General features: G+C 39.3%; 1 protein-coding gene, 1 long non-coding RNA gene and 1 other non-coding gene across 4 annotated transcripts; 1 reads left to right on the forward strand and 2 right to left on the reverse strand.

Annotated features, from left to right (window-relative positions):
• Positions 1-1,173: 1,173 nt before the first annotated feature.
• On the forward strand, positions 1,174-17,878 carry LOC135634725 (pumilio homolog 5-like). 2 transcript variants are annotated; one of them, XM_065145267.1, is made up of 10 exons: positions 1,174-1,331; positions 2,498-3,332; positions 4,330-5,768; positions 5,867-6,008; positions 6,115-6,222; positions 9,648-9,860; positions 9,958-10,068; positions 11,100-11,294; positions 13,308-13,479; positions 17,455-17,878. In XM_065145267.1, exons 2-10 carry the CDS (start codon positions 2,694-2,696, stop codon positions 17,472-17,474), a joined length of 3,039 nt encoding a protein of 1,012 aa, XP_065001339.1. In that variant the 5' UTR covers positions 1,174-1,331; positions 2,498-2,693; the 3' UTR covers positions 17,475-17,878. The 2 variants fall into 2 exon arrangements, with proteins under 2 accessions (XP_065001339.1, XP_065001340.1); XM_065145268.1 differs by having other exon boundaries at positions 2,498-3,326.
• Positions 17,879-17,948: 70 nt separating this feature from the next.
• Positions 17,949-21,763, reverse strand: LOC135634726 (uncharacterized). Its single transcript, XR_010495429.1, has 2 exons — positions 18,407-21,763; positions 17,949-18,322 (listed from the first exon to the last, which is right to left on the reverse strand). It is a non-coding gene; the product is annotated as an uncharacterized LOC135634726 (long non-coding RNA).
• Positions 21,259-21,364, reverse strand: LOC135637379 (small nucleolar RNA snoR103). Its single transcript, XR_010496241.1, has one exon. It is a non-coding gene; the product is annotated as a small nucleolar RNA snoR103 (small nucleolar RNA).
• Positions 21,764-21,890: the final 127 nt, after the last annotated feature.

Consider the following 21,890-nt stretch of genomic DNA (forward strand, 5'->3'; position numbering starts at 1 on the left):
ATATATATATATATATATATATATATATATATATATATATATATATTAGGTCGAATGCTTAAAGAAATATTTTAATATATTTTTAAAAAATATAAGGATTAAAATACTAAATATAATTAATTATAAAAACAATTTATAATTAATCTTTACTCAGACGAGGGGCATAATGAAACGTGCGGGAGTCACGTGACTCGTTAAAGCCGAGGGATCGGAGGGGGGGTACAGTCGCACGTGCGGATCAACTGAGTTCCCTTGCTCCGAGGTGACGAGGCAGAAGGCGGCGCGACATGCGAGCCGGCAGCCTTCGGAGCAACGACGCACCACTCCAGCAGTCGACTACTGACGCAGTCCCACGCGTCCATTCAAGTGTGCCCCACTCCTGGCGCGACTCCACGTATCCAGCAAGTGAGACCCACCGAACGGGACCTCAACACTGCTGACCCGCCACGTGACCCATGCAACCGCAGACTCCGACGTAATTACGAAACCACCCTCCCCCTCGTTCGCGGCACTCCATTCACCGACCAACCAGAGACCCTGATGGGTCCCCTGATGCGTCGACCAACCACGAGGTAGGTACGCCGCGAAGTTGGAAACGATTCGAAGAGCACGAGTTTTGAGGATCACATTGGCTGCAGTCCGCAATCATCTTACCCAAGGAATGATAATTAATCTGCCTACCTCACATCTACCATAACCTATATTATATATCCATACAAGCAATGACTTCAAAGTCTTCCTAATTTAATTTCTCATCCGGAAAAGAATATGATCACCATGTATTGCTCCAATAAACCACTAAACGCAACGGGGACGAATGCCTTATCTTATACGTGGAGTACAACGTAGATTATCACACATTGAAGCTTTCGCACGCCTCTTAAACTTACCGGATCAATTCATTAATTAATTCACCGGCTCGTCCAAAGGAGGAGGCAAATAAAGAGACGGCGTCGTCTTATGCCCAAAATAACCTTTCCTCCTCTAAATAAGTTACCTGCGTTGGACCGACTCTCACAATAGACCACAGTTCATTAACCTTAACGGGTCCCACCATAGAGGGTTTCGAAGGGTAGTGTGTCTGGTCGAGTATCTTAGCCTTGGCGGAGGGATGTTAAAGTCATTTGGCCCCTTCTCGGCCGCAAGAAATTTCTTAAGGCCCGGCGATTAGGGGTTTTGGAAGCATATCGGGCTTCGAGCGGAAGAAAGAGCGAGAGGGGGCGAGCCTGCCGAAGAACTCTTCCTTTCTCCCGATTCCCAGTTCTTGGATCCAAGGCTTCAAGAAATCTCTGTTCTTGGATTGGATTGCGTGGCTCTACGCGGGGCGGCAGGTGAGGATTCTCTCGTGGTTCGCGACTCCTGATCGTTCTTGCGTTAGGGTTTGATGACGAAGTCCTGATTCTGGTTCTTTTGCGGTTTCTTGGTCTTAGAAGAATTCAGGTGTTATGTACGTTAAGGTCCTGTTTGGGATCATGCCTGCGTTAAGAGAGGGTCGAATTATTCGGATGTTTATCGTCTCTGATACAGACTTTCTGTGCCTTTCCTATTCTTGCATATTTCAAAATGGTTTTTGTTTCCATTTGGTTCTGGGAACTGGTATTCTGATTTTGGGGCTGATTGCTGGTACTGGCTTCTGGTTATTGGAATTTTCTTGACCAAGTTGCAACCTTTACAAAAATTCTTGATTGTGGACTGAAAACAAAAGGTTTCATAGCGTGCGAGTTTTGTATGTGTCGCGAGATATGTAATAGGCTATGTTACTTTGCGGTTTGGGTCGTGTTATTGGTCCTTTAGGGAATGTAGGTACGGCTTCCTCTCTTTTTCTGTTCTATTGATTTACTTGAGGGCAGAGCAATGATTTCCAGATGGCAATCTAATTACATAACTAAATTTTTCTTGTCTACTAATTTTTATGACTCTCTGCAAACTTCTTTATGAGTTTTGAAGTGCTTGCACCCTTCTGAGGCACTTCTGCTTGTCCAACTCTTTGCATGGTGAAATTTTAGAATTTAAAATCAGGATCTAGCCAGTGCACTGGCAAAGAATATTTAACCTACTAGATAATTCATATGCATGTGTCTATGTAGTGTTCATGTTCCTCAATAGTACAATTCTGATTGAATTAGTTGACTTGCTATGTGTTCTAGGTCTGTTGGTTTCTTGTTATTGTTTCAATCCAAGTTATATTATGAACGTCTAACAAAATTTATGAAGTCTTCTGATTGGCAAATTCTGGAAAGATCGTCTTTGTAACTTGACATATGCCTACGGAAAAGTAATTTGCATTAAATAACTTGTCTATCAGCATTTTTACCTTTCTGGCTTTCTCCGACACATTCTCTGAATAATTTCTTTTTTTTTTAAATTTTAGTGTGTCAAGTTGAAGTGGTTCTTAATTTTTCTTTGCACATTCTGAACTTGCTGGTTCAATTTTGGCTTTGTTCAAATATATAACATTGTTATTTTATCTCCTTGGCATCTTCTTTTTTGGCATCAGGCACCTCTTCAAACTCGGCTGCACAAAAGATAGGCATCAGTGTCTTTGCATTATTCTTCCGCCCTAAGATGTTACCTGGAGTTAGCATCCTGTAGAAGTACAATAAAGGTGGTAGGAAGGTGCTTACTCTCCGAAGTATGGAGAATATCTTTAGGGGCTAAATGCTGAGTTCAGAAACAAGCAGCACCTTGTAATAATGGCCACAGAGAGTCCATTGAGATTCATAGAGAATAATGGAGCTGACAGCTGGCTCCTTGATGAGGACACATCAGAATTTGCTTCAACAAGTAATTTAGTTTCAGAAGAACTGGGGTTGCTTTTAAAAGGACAAAAATACCATGGGTCCAAGAACGTCAATGGCCTCAGTAGAAGTGGAAGTGCACCTCCTAGCATGGAGGGTTCTCGTGCAGCATTTGATATCTTGAGAAACCAGACTGCTGACTTGGGTGTCAGCTTGGAGAACCTAAGCAATGCAGTTCAAAATTGTGGATCCGAAGAACAACTCCGTGCTCATCCAACTTACTTAGCTTACTACTGTGCGAATGTGAATTTAAACCCCAGACTTCCTCCGCCTCTTATCTCTCGTGAGAATCGGCATTTGATGCAACACATTGGTGGGTTTGGGGACAATAGAAGAATGCCTTCATTCGATGACAACAGCAAGTCATCTATTTTATCATCTCGACCTGCCCTTCCAACTCATAATGAGGAGCCTGAGGATGATAGGTCACCTACAGCAGAATATAGTGATTGGACAGATAAGAAAACTGTTATTTTTCCTGGGCATTCAACACATGTGCAAGGACGTCATATGTACCCCACAGACTTGGTACAGGTAGTTAGTGTTGCTGGTAAAAATGAATGTTTGAAATTCAAGATTGTGTTTCTTTATTGTGTTTCTTTACATCATACATTGTCTTTTGTTTCTAATGCATGCCGTAGGCTGAACCTGAGAGCAGGCTTTAGTTTCCTTTGCAACCTAGTTAACTAAGGTTTCAGAAACAACCTCTACATATAGAGATTAGGTTGCATAAGTTGACCTTCTCCGTAATCCACATTGTGGTGGTAGCATGTTCACCCTAGGTTGAGTCTACTCACCATTTGTTGATGGTCTAAGCATATATAACTTGGGATGGAACTTATTTGTTATTTCATGTAATCCTATATCTCTCAACAACTCAATAGGATCATTGTCTGCGTTAATCAAAGTTTGTACCATGACAGCCAAAGCAATATTTTTCTGTAGAACTGCCTGATGAAATTGTTTGAGATGGTCTGAAGAGGGCCCAAAAGTGTGAAAAACTATGACTTCAACTTGGGAGTCATGGAAATTTGGTGCTGACTGTTATGCATTGAGGAATGCTTTCCCTGGTAGTGAGAGTGAGCCTGCTGATCCTAATTTTGTTAGTGACTTTATGACTTGCTCCTTGTGTTGCACTGACCTCAGCCTGAGCTAGGCATGTGCTCATGCTTGTCGTAGGTATTTATATTTGAGTACCTCTTTTGGAAAAAACTTTGTGACAACTGCCTAACTGCATGTGCATAAAGGATATACTGCTTGTTAAAGGATGAGTGCCCACTTCTTGGTGAAAATATTAGGCCTTGTTAAGTTCTTGAAATATAATTCTTTTATTTGCTAATCGTATAGTGACCAAAATTTTGTTACAGTTAATATTTTCATGATTGCAATCAACACAATGTTATCTCATAAGCATTTTCTAGAATCTATGCCTGTTGAGCTTAAACTTCGCTTGGTGACATATATTTTACACATGGATCCTGATAATTGGTTTGATGGTCCTCATGAAGTCGGATTGTTTCTGATGTTACAGGAACAGACTTCATATCCTGTGTATAGAGATCATTCCCACCATTCAAGCCACACTATTATTGAACAAGCAGCTATACAAAATGCCCTTTCAAACCATCTAAATGATTATTCAAATGGCATGACAAATTCAGAGACAAGAACACCTGGTGCCCATACTTGTACTCCTCACTTAGGCTCACATTCAGTTGGATTTGTGTTGAATGGTGACACTGGTGCTGTGGCAGTTCCAGGATCAGCATCTACTGACAGGACAGTTAATCTACACCAAGGTAAAAAAAAATTGAGCAGTGGCGATACCTCCATAGACAAGAGTGTGCCACCCAGCAACATTATCTGTTTGGATCGTGATAATATTGAAGATGAGATGAAGAATTTAAGGTTATCTACTGATGACCACAGAAGTCACCATTCATGGCAAAACTCTCAGCAAGTTGGCTTATACACAACGAGCCCTTCTTCTCATGCTCAGATTGGTCAGTCTCAGATTATTGCTCAAGGAGTGACCCATTCTCAAAACACTGGGGATCATGTTTCTCACGGTCAACCTAAGCTACCCTCAGTTGAAATGCAGCCTTTGTTGCAATCTGCTGGCACTGTGCCTTCATTGTATGTCCCAGGAGCTGGATATGGAGCTCCATATTACCATAATTTGCAATTCCCTAGTGTACTTCCTCTCCAGTTTGGCATAGGTGGATATACCTTGAATCCCTCACTAGTGTCTCCACTTGTTACTGCCTATCCACCTCATCATAGTGCTATGCCAATGCCTTTTGACAATGTCGTAGGCCCAAACTTTAGTGCTAGAGCTTCAGGAATATCCACTGGGGGAAATGCTGTTCCTGGTGTTGACATGCAGCAGTTGTATAAGATATATGGACAGCTGGGTCTAGCTATTCAGCCTCCCTTTTCTGATCCTTTATATATGCCTTTTTATCATCATTACTCTACGGATGCACTTGCCGCTGCAGGTCAATATGATTCAAAGATCTCCAGGGGAAGTGCTGTGGGAAGCCCAGCAGGTACTTATGATCTTCAAAAAGGTCCAGGTTCTTCTGCATATTTACCTGAACAAAGGCCCCAAGTCATGGGAGTTGGTGGTGTCAACACTCTTAATGCTATAAAAGGAGTCACTATTAGTCCCGGCTACTATGGGAATCCTCCAAACATGGGTCTCCTGATGCAGTTCCCGGGCTCCCCACTTGCCAGTCCTGTTTCTCAAGGATCACCAGTGGCTAGGACAAGCTTTTCAGGAAGGAAAAACGACAACACTAAATTTCCATTCGGCTCTGAAAGGATTACAGGTTCTTCCGGATGTTCATTCCAAAGAGGAGGTGAGAAGGTTGATGATCCTATATCATACTCTTTCCTTGAAGAGCTAAAGTCCAATAAAGCTCGTAGATATGATTTATCTGATATTGCTGGGCGTATTGTTGAATTTAGGCAAGTTCTGATTTTTTTTAATCTCAACCTCTTTTTTTATTGTAATAGTGGATTTTTTACATGATGTAATGATATTGTTCTTGTACCGTCTACATCAGTGCTGACCAACATGGGAGTCGATTCATTCAACAAAAGTTAGAGACTTGTAGTGCTGATGAGAAGGCATCAGTTTTTAGGGAAGTTCTTCCACATGCTTATTCATTAATGACTGATGTGTTTGGGAATTATGTCATTCAGAAGGTATGGTACTTAAAACATTTCAATGACTGTTTCTGTGATCAATTTATGATATATTTGCAATTTGTGATTATCTTCTTGTGTAGTTAATATTGCTTTGTCCTTACAGTTTTTTGAGCATGGGAATCCTGAACAGAGGAAAGAACTTGCTAATAAGCTTGTTGGCCATGTCTTGCCTTTGAGCCTTCAGATGTATGGCTGTCGTGTAATTCAAAAGGTATCTCTTTCTTCTAGGTATCTATTGATCTGTTTGATGCCATCATATCAATTTTCTTTGTTGGAATTTGAATGCTTGATATTGTATGGATGTTTAAAACTTCATGGATAGCTAATGTGTGGTCTCCCAGACAGCAGTTGTGAAATGTGTTAACAAGATTTTTCACAATGCTGTTTGACTTTAAAGATAGAACTTGTTTCTTCTGATGGGCAGCAGCAGACCATGTTCTTCTCCTATAATGCAGCCTTTCTCAGATAGGTTAAGTAAAGTTGCTATTCTCTTTCAGTTAGGAGCTTGAGAAACTGGTGGCATTTTTCCAATCACCGTCACATCATGATTTTACTTAGGCTGCTTGATCAATATTGCCAATCATTTTTATTTTGTTATTTTCTTTTTTAGGGACAACTATCTTTATCATCATACTTACCTTTTTCCCATTATGGTTATTGGTTTATAAATGTTCAGGAAGTTGATCCTTCTGAGAATGGATCTGCTCCTAGGCAAACCAGATTTAGGCAATAGAAGATGTAGAAGGTCTCAGTAGGATGGACTAGCGATTTAAATAGGCGCTCGGGCCTCGCCTCGGGCGAGGTGAGGCCCGAGCGCCTTGCTTCATGTCCAAGCGGTGCGCTTCAAAGAGGCGTCGCCTAGGCGCTTGCTTGAATCGCCCTGCGCCTGGGCTCGGGCGAGCGCCCGAGTTAAACCAAGCGACCCCGGTGCTTTAGTTGGTTTAATCGAACCAACTAAAGCATCGATATCAACCTCCCAGCATCCCTCTCATGACTTCCCCAACCCTAACACTACTCGTGATTCTGTCGTTGACATTTCCTCTTCGCTGCCACTATCGTTGCTTGCCGTTGCCACTGTCGTTGCTCGCTGATTGAACCAACTAAAGCACCGATATCAACCTCCCAGCATCCCTCTTGCGACTTCCCCAACCCTAACACTGCTCGTGATTCTGTCGTTGACATTTTCTCTTCGCTGCCACTATCGTTGCTCGCCGTTGCCACTGTCGTTGCTCGTTGATTGAACCAACTAAAGCACCGATATCAACCTCCCAGCATCCCTCTCACGACTTCCCCAACCCTAACACTGCTCGTGATTCTGTTGACATTTCCTCTTCGCTGCCACTATCGTTGCTCGCCGTTGCCACTGTCATTGCTCGCTGCTCCCGCTCCTGCTCTTGCTACCGTTGCTCGCTACGACCTCTACCGTTGCTCTCAGTCAGCAGCATCGGTCTTACTCTTACGCTGCGCTCTCGCTATCGCTGCCGTTGCCACTATCGCTGCTCGTCGTTGCTTGCCACTGTCGTCGCTCCCGCTACTCGCTGCTCGCCGTTGCTGTCTTACTCTTACTCACTCTTCTCACATCGACTCGATAGTATACTATTAACAATATATTAACAGTATACCGTTAACTGTATACTAGTAACAATATTTTTTTTATTAGATTAATAATCTATTATTTTGATTTTAACACTGCTAATTTTTCTTTATTTGAAATTATTGTTTTGAATTTTGAGACTTTTTGTTAATGTGATATTGCAAGATTTTCTTAATTTAATATCATATTTTTATTTAAATAATTATATTTATTAATTATATTATATATTTTAGTGTCTCGTTTCGTTCGGGAGAGCGCCTAGCGCCTCGGGCTTTTTTTAAACCTTGGCACCTAACGTTTTTTAAATAACTGGGGTGGACCATATAAGTAACCTTACATAGCACACTATCCACTGTTAGGCACTGATTTATACTATTTATTTTCTTGCCTCATAATAGAACAGAAAATACTAAGATAAACATGTATTAAATAGGGGCCTTTTCTCTGCTTATGGATTTAATAGTGATGAAAGATTTGATGGATATAAACATACCTTTGATATTTCCAGAAAGCAAGCATAGATCATGTAACATGCCAAAAAGAAATCATAAAATATTCTTTAGATTTTTCCTCATTTTAATTAACATTAATGCACAATAATAATGAGAGCAACATAACCAATATTAATTCTAGTTGAGGCATGCACAGTGATTTAAAAAGCGCTAGGCGCCAAAAGGCACCAAGGTCCAAAAATGCCCGAGGCGCTAGGCGCTCGTCCGAGCGAAGCGAGGCGCTAAAATATAAAAATATATAATATAATTAATAAATATAATTATTTAAAAGTTTAAATAAAAATATGCTATTAAATTAAGAAAATCTATTAGCAGTATTGAAAATTAATCATTTCAAATAAAATTAATATTAACAGTATACTGTATACTGAGCTTGCTGACTGAGAAACGAGGAAGCAGCGGCGACAGCGGCAGCGACGAGCGGCGAGCAATGGCAGTGACAGCAAGAAAGGGAGCGGGAGCGACGACAGCGTTTGCGAGCAACGGCAGCGGGAGCAGGAGCGACGAGCAACGGGAGGCGCGAGCGGCGACATATGCGAGCAGCGATAGCGGCGAGCTGCGGCAGCGGGAGCAGGAGCGGCGAGTAGCGGGAGGCGCGAGTGGCGACAGAGGCAGCTTTTGCGAGCGGCGACAGCGGCGAGCGGCGACAGGAGCGACGAGCAGCGGGAGGCGCGAGCGGTGATAGAGGCAGTGTTTGTGAGCAGCGACAACGGCGAGTGGCGACAACGACAGTGTTTGCGAGCAGCGACAGCGGCGAGCAGCGAGATCGGGATCGGGATCGGGATCGAGAGTGGCAGCGGCAGCGGGTTAGGGTTGGGTAAGGGTTATATCGGTTTAGTTGGTTCGATTGAACCAACTAACCAACCGAACCAAACCTAAAATCATGGTTCGGTCGCCTTGGTTTACCCATGCCCTCGCCCGAAGCGCCCAGCGCCTGGGCTCGGGCGAGCGCCCAGGCGGTGCCTGTTTGAAGCGCGTCGCCTGGGTGATTAGCGAGGCGCTCGGGCCTCACCTCGCCTCGCCCGAGCGCCTTTTTCAATCACTGGGCATGCAGAGAACTAAATGACCCAAACTAAAAAGAAAGTAGCATTGAAGATATGAGAACAAAGATATGAGGAAAATATAAGAAATCAGATAGAACAGTGAGAGATGTGATGGAACGTGAATTCATAGGAAGCTTTCTTTTGCTTCAGGTCATAATCACAATCACTTATTAAGCCATTGATCACCTAATCTGAGTCTTTTCTGGATTGGAGTATTTTGGTCATCTTAATATTTCATGACTGTATATCTTTCTGCAGGTCACCTGTTGATTGAGTTTGATCGAGTTATACTGGATTGAAGTTATTGCAATTAGTTTGATTGAGTTTTTCCTTTTTTAAGAGCATAAACTTTTTAGGTTACTGGGCTCTATGCTTAGGTCATACTAGTCTTTGGATAGTGATCTTGTTTAAATTCTGATGTAACCCAGGGAGATTAGCCTCTTGTTTCCATCTTGTTTCTTTAATTCATGTCTTTTTCTGATTGCAGGCTCTTGATGTTATTGAACTAGAGCAGAAAACACAGCTTGTTCAAGAACTTGACGGTAATGTCATGAGATGTGTTCGAGATCAGAATGGGAATCATGTAATTCAAAAGTGCATTGAATGCGTACCAACCGAAAAAATTGGTTTTATAATATCTGCATTCCGTGGTCAAGTTGCAAACCTTTCTACGCATCCCTATGGTTGTCGAGTGATTCAGGTTTGGACAGTTAATATTTTCTAGACTAGTATTTTGGTTCTGAGATAAGTTTCACATACCACCTTAATATTCTAAAGCATATCCATTGTATTTGAAGAGAGTCCTGGAGCATTGTACAGATGAATCCCAAAGTCACTGCATTGTTGATGAGATTTTGCAGTCAGCCTGCCTGCTTGCACAAGACCAGTATGGCAATTATGTCACACAGGTGAGTTATATCACTGTCCATTCATCTCAAATGAAGCGTTCCAAAATCAGTTGTCAATTAAGGTTCTGAGAGACCCTAACACCATATACTTATCTTTTATATTTTTAGACAAAGACAGCACGTACCTGTTATGCCAACCTCTATTTGACCAATATCTGTTGTGCCAGCATATCACAATCACCTCACCACAGTGCTGTGCTACTTATCTGACACTACTGCATTGAGAAGCATATCTTAAGTGCAAAAATCCAAAGAGATGCATTGCCCGATTGACAGTGTTATGCTGGTATCTTGATGACGCCCTTCGAGTCATGGTTTTTTTTTTTTTTGAAGAGCAAGCTTCTTGAGTTGTTCTTGAAGTTTGGCTTGTCTTCTAGACTGTGGTTATCTTCCTATTATGACAAGTATGTGGAACTACTTCCCTCCTCATTTGGAGATATGTAATTAGGGTTAGTCTTTTGGTCTGTCATTCTTTTGAAACAGTCCCACCCTGTTCTGCACTTTTTGAGTGGGTGCATCATTTGACATCTAATACCAGGAAAGGACTCTTTTTGAGCCACCATAAATATTTCTGTTTTATGTTTCACATGGTTGGAAGTTATAACTAGAAAGAATAGGAGAATAATTGACCTTTTTTTAGTCTGTTACACAAAAATGATTTCCGATATGCTTGACTCACCTGTTCAGGTTGTCTGTTACAAATGGAAATCTTCTTGTTGTATCCTTTCTTTCATTTCTCTTTTTCCTCAATTTTCTACATAGTGACTTAACAAGCAGCACAGGTCTTATTAAAAAGGCATCTTGATTTCTAGATAAATGTAGATCCTATCATTCTCTAGCTGTTGTATCTTTGCTTTGTGCAGGCTCGTCTTAAATGGATGAATTTGAATATTATATATCAAGACGATGAGTTTTTCGTTCTAAACTGCTTTTGAGTATTGATACTATCATTCTCTAACTGATTTTTATATATTGATATGACTTGTTACCTACAGTCACAACTCACAACTAGCATATTTATTTGCTTTCAGCATGTTTTGGAGAGGGGGAAGCCACATGAGAGAAGCCAAATAATCCATAGTTTATCTGGACAAGTTGTACAAATGAGTCAGCACAAGTTTGCCTCAAATGTTGTTGAGAAGTGCTTTGAGTATGGTAATACTGAAGAAAGAGATTACCTGATCAAGGAAATAGTTGGACAAACTGAAGGAAACGATAATTTACTGGTATGTTGAAAACCTTTGGATTTTTTAAAGAGAAGATATAGTAGGTTGTTGATGTGCTATTGAAGAATTTTTATTGATATTCTACAAATGAACCGTTTCTGATAATCCAGAGCAATTATTATTTAAAGCTGTCTCTGTTATAGTTTAGTTACTCATATTGCTCCCAATTCCATAAATAGCAAAATACTCAAATAGACCAACTAAGGTGCCATGTCTTGTGAAAAAATACAAAAGAACTCATATTTCCACTTGTTCCCTACTTTGTTTTATTCATTTAATTTGATTTAGGATAGAATTATATACGAATTCACATTATTGCATGATGATAAACTATTAGGTATCACTCGTAGCTGGGAACTAGTATTTCTTATGCTATAGGCACTACTATGTCTTCTTTAGGAAACATCTTGTTATGAACTTCCAAGTGTTTCATCATCTTAAGTTCAAAAACAATGTGGCCTTCATGCTTGTAGTCACACCTTCTCTTTTGTCCTTAGTATAAGTGGCCTAAGCTTATCCCACACAATATTTAGACCAAGGCTTGTTGTTTCGGGTACTTGACCTATTTCGGAGATCTGTCGGACCGATACATACCAAATAGTACCGGTGTACCAACACATGGTACATTGGTATGTATCGATGTTTCACAGAGGAAGAAAAAGAGGGAGAAGAGGAAGCAGTGGAGGAAGAAGGAAAGAGTAAAAGGTAGTGGAAGAGAGGCATACCTAATAAGTAATTAGGGCAAAGATCGTGTGTGGCAGTGTGCAGCGAGGTCACGACAAGTGGAGGATCGGACTGGGTCAATTGGCACTCGAATCAGTATGTGCTGCCCGTTTCATACCGATCAAGGTGAAACATTAGTCCTTGATTTATACATGGGTGATATACCACATGGACTCATAGATGATGTCGATATGGTTCGTTGACTATTTTTGCAAGCAATGTTTTAAAAGCGTTAGGTGTCAAGTTCTCAAAATGCCCGAGGCGCTAGGTGCCTGCCTGAGTGAAGCAAGGCACTCTCGAATATTAAAATTGGTGTAGGAAAGTAATCGGCGAAGGGCTATTACCTACAAAATGAGAAAGAGAGATGGCAAAGTAACTTGCGAAAGGCCATGGAGGAAGGTGGGGGAAATTGGAAATTGGCAGCAGACAAAGCTGTAGACAGCAGTGGACAAGGCGGTAGGGTTTTGGTGGTTGATTTCACTGGGTCACCCGGGCGCGGGGGGGGGGGGGGAGAGAGTAAGTCGTATGAGTTGGTTAATTGCCCATGCTTGAACCAGGACCAATTTGGCTCAGGTGCATGCCTGAGTTGCCCAATGCTTGGCTCAAGTGCACCTGAGCGGCGCTTCATTGAAACAAATCTCCTCGCCCGAGTGCCTTTTGAAAACACTGTTGGCAAGTATATAATATTTTGCACAACTTTCGTTGTATCATTTACTAGAGGTAGATTGGTCTTTTGTTGGCTCATGCATGATGGGATTATGGAAAAACGTGATTGGTTGCTGTGGTGTCCTATTTTGAATTTGACACTTCATTCTTCAGTAGTATCTACCTAGAAGTTTTCAGGTTTATGTTTGCTATTCCTGAGGGGTAGCAAATGCTTGGTAATTTTACTGGAGAATAAAATGCAGACGTAAGTGGCATAATCTTTATGTACATGCAATGATAAGTATCAAATCCAACAAATTTTTTTTCTTTCCATTTCCAATTTAGAATATTTATGTCAAAATTTTAACCGACTAAATCCTTTAAAAGGTTTTTGCAAATCGTTCTGAAGCCTTGTAGTACCATTTGTGTTTGTTATATATCACTTACATTCATGATTCATTAACAATATTTCTTAGTATAAAAATTACGTTGGTCACTGTTTGTGGACAAAATAATGTTTTACAAGATTTCCATCCAACCTGAACTTGTCCATGTTGGTGATTTGTTTCTTCTCTGTTGTATTCTTTCAACTGTTAGCATGCTTCGATGTTTTGATGTTTGCTCTTTTCCATTTGTTATTTTCAGGTGATGACGAAGGATCAATTTGCAAATTATGTGGTTCAGAAGATTCTTGATACCTGCACTGATAAACAACGTGAGGTCTTGCTTAATCTCATAAAGGTTCACTTGCAGGCTTTAAAGAAATACACCTATGGGAAACATATTGTTGCTCGGGTTGAACAGTTATGTGGTGAAGGTGATTCATACTCTACTGGTTGATTTTTAGAAATTTCTGTAAAAAATAGATATATCACTTATAATAAAAATTTTAACTTCAGGTTTTACTACCTGTCACATATATCATCTGGCAGTTTTGTAGATAACTGAAAACTTCTCAATACCGTAATCTTGTTTTATTTCCAATTGCATTGTGTAGACCTTGTTATTCCCATTTTCTAGAAATTACAATGTGGTCCTGCATGTTGTTAACTTGATTATGCATTTTCGCCTTCATCCATGTTATGTTTACTACCTGAGTGTATGAAGTAGCCTAAGTCTGACTCTCAGCTGTAATGTTGATGTTCCTAATGGGACTTGAAATTTGTAATATTAGTATAATGCCTTAACTAAAATGAAATAATATCATTTTGTAGTCCAACTAAATTAATGCTAATGGCAACCTTATTCCTTATTTTGTAGCAATGACAATCATGGGGCTAACGCTAATGACAATGATAAACATAGAGCACTATCCCCTATTTGTCATGCTTGGCCCTGCCAATCTTTTTTTCTCATTGTAGATTAATTTTTTGGTTTTACCAAATTAAGGGATTTCCCGCAACTTGTTCTTTTTTGAACACAATTTCAATCTCCTTATTCTCTAACTAATTTCACATATTACGCTTATGTTGGTACATTGATACCAACATGGAAAGAATTTTATTTATCATAGCTCTTTCTTCATTTAGAAGAATTTCAGATTGTACTTTCAGATCTGAAAGTGCCATTTTAAATAACACTTTTATTAGTTAAAATGCCTAGCGGATTGTTCTTTCTAATGCGATTCTCAAATATACTCTTAAAAAACATTAATGTATCTCAATGAGAAGCATAAATTTAGATCAATAAAAGATTTTAAAAAGGAGGAGAAAAACCAGGAAATTTTGTCAAAAAATTAAAAGGTTAAGTCTTCTTCACCAACATTGCCACAACTTCACTCACCCTCCATGTGCACTTCTAGTTTTGTTTGGAGAAGCTTACCACATGTTTTATTCTTTTTTAAGAGTTAGGGTCTGTAGTATTTGAGTGAGGCCTTCAACATGTTGGTAAAATCTAGGTAATCTTGATTCTTATATGAAGATAAAGAAAAGGTTCTAAATTCATCTGGGCTTTACAGACCAGTAAATCCTACAATTATCAGCTTATTAATTAATTTGTATTATATAAAGCTAGTGACTCTGTATAACTGGCAATCTGGTTGGACTTTTCTTTACCAGAAAGGAAACTCTTACTTCACTAACTTATAGTTGTAATACAAAAAACACCCTCTGCATCAGAGGAAACAAAATTATAAAGAGGAGAAGACAACCCTCTCTGCCACAGAAAGTGAATTTTGTGCTTCTAGCATTAGTGGCCACCTATTTGGTCGCTTTGTTGGCCTCATGAATAACGTGAGCAAAATGGATGTTGTCAAACATCTTTACAAGCTCAAAAATGTCTTTATACACATTAGTTTGGTGCCATGGAGGCAGGTTGTGATTGTTGAGAACATCAATGACAATCAACGTATCACATTCCATTTGACCAGCAGATTTGTAATCCCTTGAGCTACTGCCACTAGGTTGCCCTCTTTTGCAGCAGTAACCTAGTCTACATCATTAATGACTTGAACAAACCTACCACCTGCAAGAAGACAATTCCCATCAGAGTTTATTAAAAATCCAGCTCCAGCATTGGGCTCAGAGAATCTGGTTGATGGACCAAACATGCATCTCCAAAATGATTGAGATGATCCATCAGGCTTTTAGAAATGAAGTTTATACTTGCAAGTCTTGGCCTACACAAGCTGCAGCATAGTTTCTCTGCCTGTTAGTTATATTCTCTTCTCTGGATCCCAGTTGTATGGTCAAAGAAGCTATTCAAACTATCAGGATCATTACTGGCACATTTAAGATTTATGTTTCACAACCTTATGTACCGGCTTTACATTCGAACTTGCACCTCTCTTGAATTTATGCAATGCCGTCATGAGTTGCTATGCAAGGTCATCTAGTGTATGTTTTATTTTAGTTGTTAGGATGAAGTTGTCTTCTAAGCTCTTGAAGTTGTAAAGAGTAGTCTGCCATATAAAGTTTTTATTTTGTGGCATTCTTTGTTGGGTGTGGATTTATTTACATTTAGATCGTTTATGAAATGACGGAACTTAATAGATAATATATTGGAAAATAACCTCAGGCCATAAGTCAATCCAATATTTTTTATGGAAAGACATTTTACTTTGTGAATGTTCAGGTATACATGATGAGGTGTGCAAGACTCGGAAGATGGTTAAGATTAGTTAGGATTATGATACTAGAATAGGACTGGATTGGTTGGATAATGTCCTCTGACATAATTTTTAGAACTGACAGGCGAATGACTGGAAAAGGTCTCAGATCAATCTATGGTTGACCACATTAAATGGATCCTGCCAATGTTGACAAGAATGGACCAAGATGCACTCAACCACTACCTGGTGTTTTTGTAACTCAGTTGGAATTGGAGGAAACCAATCAAATTTTAATTGGGACCTATCAGACTGCTCTTGGATTAGTCACGGAGCCATCTAGACTGGCTGGAATTAGTTAGTTGGCCCAAGTTCTGATAGAAGATTGATAAACCCCTGATTTTTGGAGTGTCTCAATGCCAGCTAAGACTCAACTTGACGAAGAATTATTCCAATTCCAATAACCATGGTTGTGGCATATGATAAATATTTTTAGTTACTTTATGTTTGTCCCTTCATGCCTTCCATTTTACTTTTCATTGGCTTTTAATTTTCTAGCAATAAAACTTGTGGCTTTTCTGCTGTGTTTTTTATTTTTTTCTTTTCCGTTGCTATACAAATAGTAACCTGTTTATTTTATAAATTGGTAGTTCTAGTTTCCGCTGTTTCTAATTTGTTTGCTGACTTGGGATACTAAATGTCTCGTATCTATATCATAATCTGGTAGTTCTTACTTCTGGTGTTTGTAACTGGTTTTGCTCAAATTCATACACTATCCACATACAATTTCATTAATATTGTGTTCTTACCTTAATTTGTATGGTTGGATTGCTTCATTTCGACTTAGGTGACCAGGGTTTTATTTATGAAAATAGTCTTTTCAATCTCCACATTGGTGGGAGCCTTATGCACTAGGTTTTTCCCTTTTGGTTGATATGCAAAGACTACATGCATGATCTTTCAATCAGTAATGGGTACTTCTTGCCTTAAAATGTTGCCAACGTTCTCCCTTTGTTTGTATACCCTGAGAAATTTAATTCTTCTTGGTAGTCTTTGGAACCATAGATAAGGGTATGGGAAACCCAATAATGCAAATTGAATGTAAAAGACTTTTAAGTTATAGATTTCTTAAGTTGGATGTGCAAACTGTTAGGCTGGTCTAGAACTTGTGTCTAACAGCTTATAAACAAATATTTTTTTTTATAGTATGTGGTGTGTTTTAATAGAAATTATATTAAAACATAATGTTATGATATGGTTATATGGTGTATGGTAGAAGGATTGTAGGTAATCTTATCTGGCAAATGTAGGAAAGCTGATCTACAGTAACTTTCTACAGAATTTTATATTGCTGTTACCTGTATGGCATGAAGTTTTGGCTAGGAACCTTTGATATACACCCCCCAACCCCCGGCCGCCCGTGAGTGTCTTAATTTCATATTTGTTAATATTTCATTGAGGTTTGTGTGGTTTTGTTAATTTGAAATTAGCCTACATGCTGATATTATTGGACTGTATGAGGTGACAGTATTGGTCATCTAGCTTGATGTTTGAGTTTATTTTGGTGAATGCAACTGACACTAAATGATTTCTACTTTAAATTCACCAAATTGGTGATATCTGAAGAGGAGCCAACCTCAAATAGTTGGGACCTTTTAACACATGCTGTGGGTGATAGATTTGGAGGATTTGATTTGTTGTGTTATTTACTTAAGTTTTATGCTTTCTTTTTTATGGCCAATGCAGATGTGGCTCCTGAATCATGAACCACGTGTGGTGGTTTCGACCATGCTTCCCTGATTCACCTAGATAAGCTCCTCCACAGCAGCATCTTTGGCTGCACCGATGATTGGAAAAGAACCAAAGTTCCTGGAGTTCTACCGGTTCGTTATTGGGGGTGGCTATCAACCACCTGCCTTTTACGATGTACAGGTTCAGGGCTCCCGTAGGGTAGGTTGATACAGTAGGTATATATTGAATGAGTGACATGAGCTCAAGCTGGTATAACGTGTGTATTTGTAGGAGTCTAGTGTATTTAAATATGATGTTGGTGAAATTGATGGGGCTAAATAGGTTTCATGATTTGATTGAATGAGTTGTTGAATAGTAATATGGTATGGTGAAGAAGCGTGTGTGACGACTTGGAAATTAAATTATTGCTTGGATGTTCTGTGCTGCCTGCAAATGTGAGTTTAGCTATGTATTGTACAGATTTATTGGGGATGGAGTACACAGATGAATGGAAAAATGAACGAATGGATTGAGGCCTACTTGCATATTCCCATACGGCTGCTGCTGCATTTGTTCTCCTCCTTCCATCCCCTCTCACGAGGTAATCGTACGAGATAAATAAAAAAGGGACATTCTGCAGTCTAGATGAGGATCCTCATTATTTATTTACCGTATCATCAACTTTGATCGGCAGAGAGAAGGCTCACTATCTTGCTCATCATCTCTTGCAATTGCACAAGAAACAATAAAGCTGAATCCTATCATCAACTTTGTTCAGCAGAGAAAAAACTCTATCTTGCTCCTCGTCTCTTGCAATTGCACAAGAAACAATAAAGCTGAACACGTTGTTCCATAACACCAGTCATCTTCTCGAGCAGCAGTCCTGTAAGTATACGTATGATATGCACTGGTGTTACGACGGTGAATACGAAAAAGAGATACTAATCTTAGTTGGTTTTGTTTATACCTTTACATGTTTGTTTATAAAGGGTTGGTCTCTTCAAAAAGTTTTATGATCCCTTAAAAGATATGCAAAAGAGAAGATATGTTAGAAAAAATGTTGAACTTTGAGATCTTACAAATAGTTATGTCAATGTAAATTACAAACATAAATTTTGTAAATTCTGAATTCCTAAATAGTTGCACGACAAAATTCCAAGGTGATTCGCCGTGATCAAAATTCCTCATAAATGTCCATATAATATTGTTGCGAAACAAGATCTCGAACCAATCCTATATACTATCATATAGGCCCATCTTGTCATGTGCTACTATGATAGCTCTCGGGTGCTATGCTGACTGACATTTTATACTACTCTATGGAGCTAAAAACTCCTAAAATAATTGCCTGAATGGTCTGTTTCTATGCAGTTTTACTTTTGTGTGCACTGTATATAAAAATTAATCAAAATGGGACCATCAAATCTACTACAAGCCTTCTACATTTTGTGCAAAGCTTAAATAAAATCGTGAGACATGAACATATATAAGCATTATATCAAACACACTATTTATAACTTTGTCCATGACATCAAACACTCTCGTTATAACCTTTATGGATGCTGCATCTTCTTGTTTTTGCTGAATCTTCAATCTTCTACTCCAATTGCAATATGCCTCTTGACTCTCAACTGCTTTTCGTCGTTATCGTTGAGTAGTCGAACTTTAATCCATCACGTTGCTTCAACTCGCTAATGACTCTGGTGTGAGGTCAATCGAATTGTGCTTTTTTTTATTGGTTCATTCAAATCCCCTAGATGAAGGAAAATATCTTTGTTGTTGTGCGCCAATCTCTCAAATGTCTCACATCGCTTAAACTGGTTAGATGTCTATTAGAGTTTTGATGAGCATCGCCTCACCGACTTTGAAGTTATTAAAATATATTCTCCGTAAAATTTGCTTATTGATTTTACTTTTAATTATTTATTATCTTTAAGTAGGTTCACATCATATTCGCTTTCAATTATCATTCTGTTAGATGTCTATTAGAGTTTTGATGAGCATCGCCTCACCGACTTTGAAGTTATTAAAGTATATTCTCCGTAAAATTTACTTATTGATTTTACTTTTAATTATTTATTATCTTTAAGTAGGTTCACATCATATTCGCTTTCAATTATCATTCTGTTAGAAAATGATGCAATAAGTTGTTCATGGTAGAACCGATTATCATTGGTGAGGATTTAACAATTGTTGTTTTCCACTAGGTTTCTTCGAAAGATCTTTGAACATGTGCAACGCTCCTCTACTAGATAAATAAGAGAATTACGATATTCAATTTCGCTCGTTCTCTTAAGAGTTAAGAAGGCAAAGGTTACTCGACTTTACCCACCTTCTCGATGGTTATATACCATGCATTGAATTGGTTACTAGCCTTCACCCGTTCTTTACTGACACTTTCAAAACACCCAAAGTGTTTGCACTCCTTAAGTTAGCTAATGTGATTTACCTTGTTATCATCAAACTTTTGAAATGCAAAAAATTTTACTTAAAGAGTAAAATTTTACCTCAATTTAGAGGAAGTCTCAAATAATTTTGATCACTTTTGGGATTATATCGTCTTCTCCATCATTTCTATCATCTACTCCTTTGAGTAAAAAATGTATAACACTGCATACTGCTTATTTCGTTCCTTGGTCGAGTACTCTTGCATCGACCTGAAATCTCTCACTTTCAACTATTTTGATGAGAAACTTGTTAACACCAATCTTATAAAGTTTCTTGGCCATTGTCCTTTGGTCTTGTCTTGATACTTAGAGTTTGCCTCTACATGCTCCATCTCCTCGGCACCTTTTACGATCTAACGCTCTCCGTTCATAAAAGCAAGAGATCGATAACTCCACAAAAGTTTTGCCTCTATAATACCATAATGTTGTCATGCCCATTACCCTACTATCTGTTACCTCATATATGCATCCTTTTCTTCATGATCAGTAGTTCTACCTTTGCGGCACTATGAGACTTATCTGAGTCCATCTCTATTCTAACCGACGCTTGCTTTTGGGTAGCCTAGTCTCTCTAGACTCATCATCGCTTCTTCGCCTCTTTCGACAATTTATTTTAACACCTCTATGTTCTCCGAACAATTTTACTTGATCAATGGAAAGATAAACTACAACTCTCATGCAGTCTCTGCCATCATGTTGCAGGGCTCATACCGATTCTATTTTCCTTTGCTTCCTCGATAGCAATATTCGCTTACTCGATCTTGTCGTATAACATATCAAGCTCACTTAAACGAATATGAGTTTTGGAATAATCCAAACTCTTCAACCGCTTCGATAATATCTCTGTATGATCAAATCCTCATCCTGAGACTTGTTGGCACTTGCACTTGGAATTCTCCTTCGGTGGTACACAATTCACATATGTTGATAACCAAGACTTTCATTCGATGTAAAATTTGATAAGCGTAAGGAAGACCCTAGAAACTACCATAAAGGCCTATTCAATCATGTGTCATTTAGATAGCTCTTGAGTATTAACGTTAGGTTGACACTTCGCACAACTCTATGGAGCTAGATCCCTCCCAAACTAGTAGATTGAATGACTTGTTTCTATGTAGTTTTGTATATGCACGGTAACTATATGCATGATAACTAAACATATCCCTGAAACAACCATAAAAGTTCATCAAAATGAAATTATCAAATCTATTGTAAGCCTTTTACATGTTTGATCAGAGACAATACAGTAGTCGGCAACGGGAACAACGAAACAATGACACGAAATGAAAAAGGAGCACAAATCAAACATGGCAGAATGAACGAGGAAGGACACATTTCAAAGCCTCTTTCTTCCATCTCCTTCGCATGCGCTATGTGTATGGTGGCCCTTTATGGACTCCCCACGTCTCACAGAAAGCCCACCTAAATTCCACCAAATTGTTCTCTGTCCATATTTACAGCGAGTGCGCAACTTGAGCGCCCCACCAAGAATTAGGACACGTCCCTACCGTGAGGAAGAAGAGATTCTACTCGAAATGCCATTGCATTGAATCGAAAACGTAGATCGGACTCCGATCAAGAATCTAATAACCCGGAAAAGACGCAAAATCAAAGAAGCTATTTGGTTCATCAGCGATTGCAATCAACGGATCGGAAGAACGGACGCAAAGAGCATAGGGTTTCAGTACTGTGAGACAATTACCTACCCACATCTGCATCAACTGCGTTCGTCCGATGCCCGATGATCTCTGAAATCTACCAAAAACACATCTTACCCTTCCTCTGCAAGCCTCAGTCGAGAGACGAGGTTAGGCTACTTCTGAGTTGTAGAGTGACCCAAGAGGTAGGGATCCATAGCGGCGAGACTCTGAAACTGTAACCCTAGAGAGCACCGCGTGTGCTTGTGGTATTTATGGACGGTGGGGGCGTCTTTTTGCATATTAGTCCTTACGAAGTTTAAATTTAGCGCATTTGTCCTTGAAGTATAATAACGGTGGCCCACCT

The sequence above is a fragment of the Musa acuminata genome, chromosome BXJ3-4, assembly GCF_036884655.1.
Source record: "Musa acuminata AAA Group cultivar baxijiao chromosome BXJ3-4, Cavendish_Baxijiao_AAA, whole genome shotgun sequence".
Lineage (NCBI taxonomy): Eukaryota > Viridiplantae > Streptophyta > Magnoliopsida > Zingiberales > Musaceae > Musa > Musa acuminata.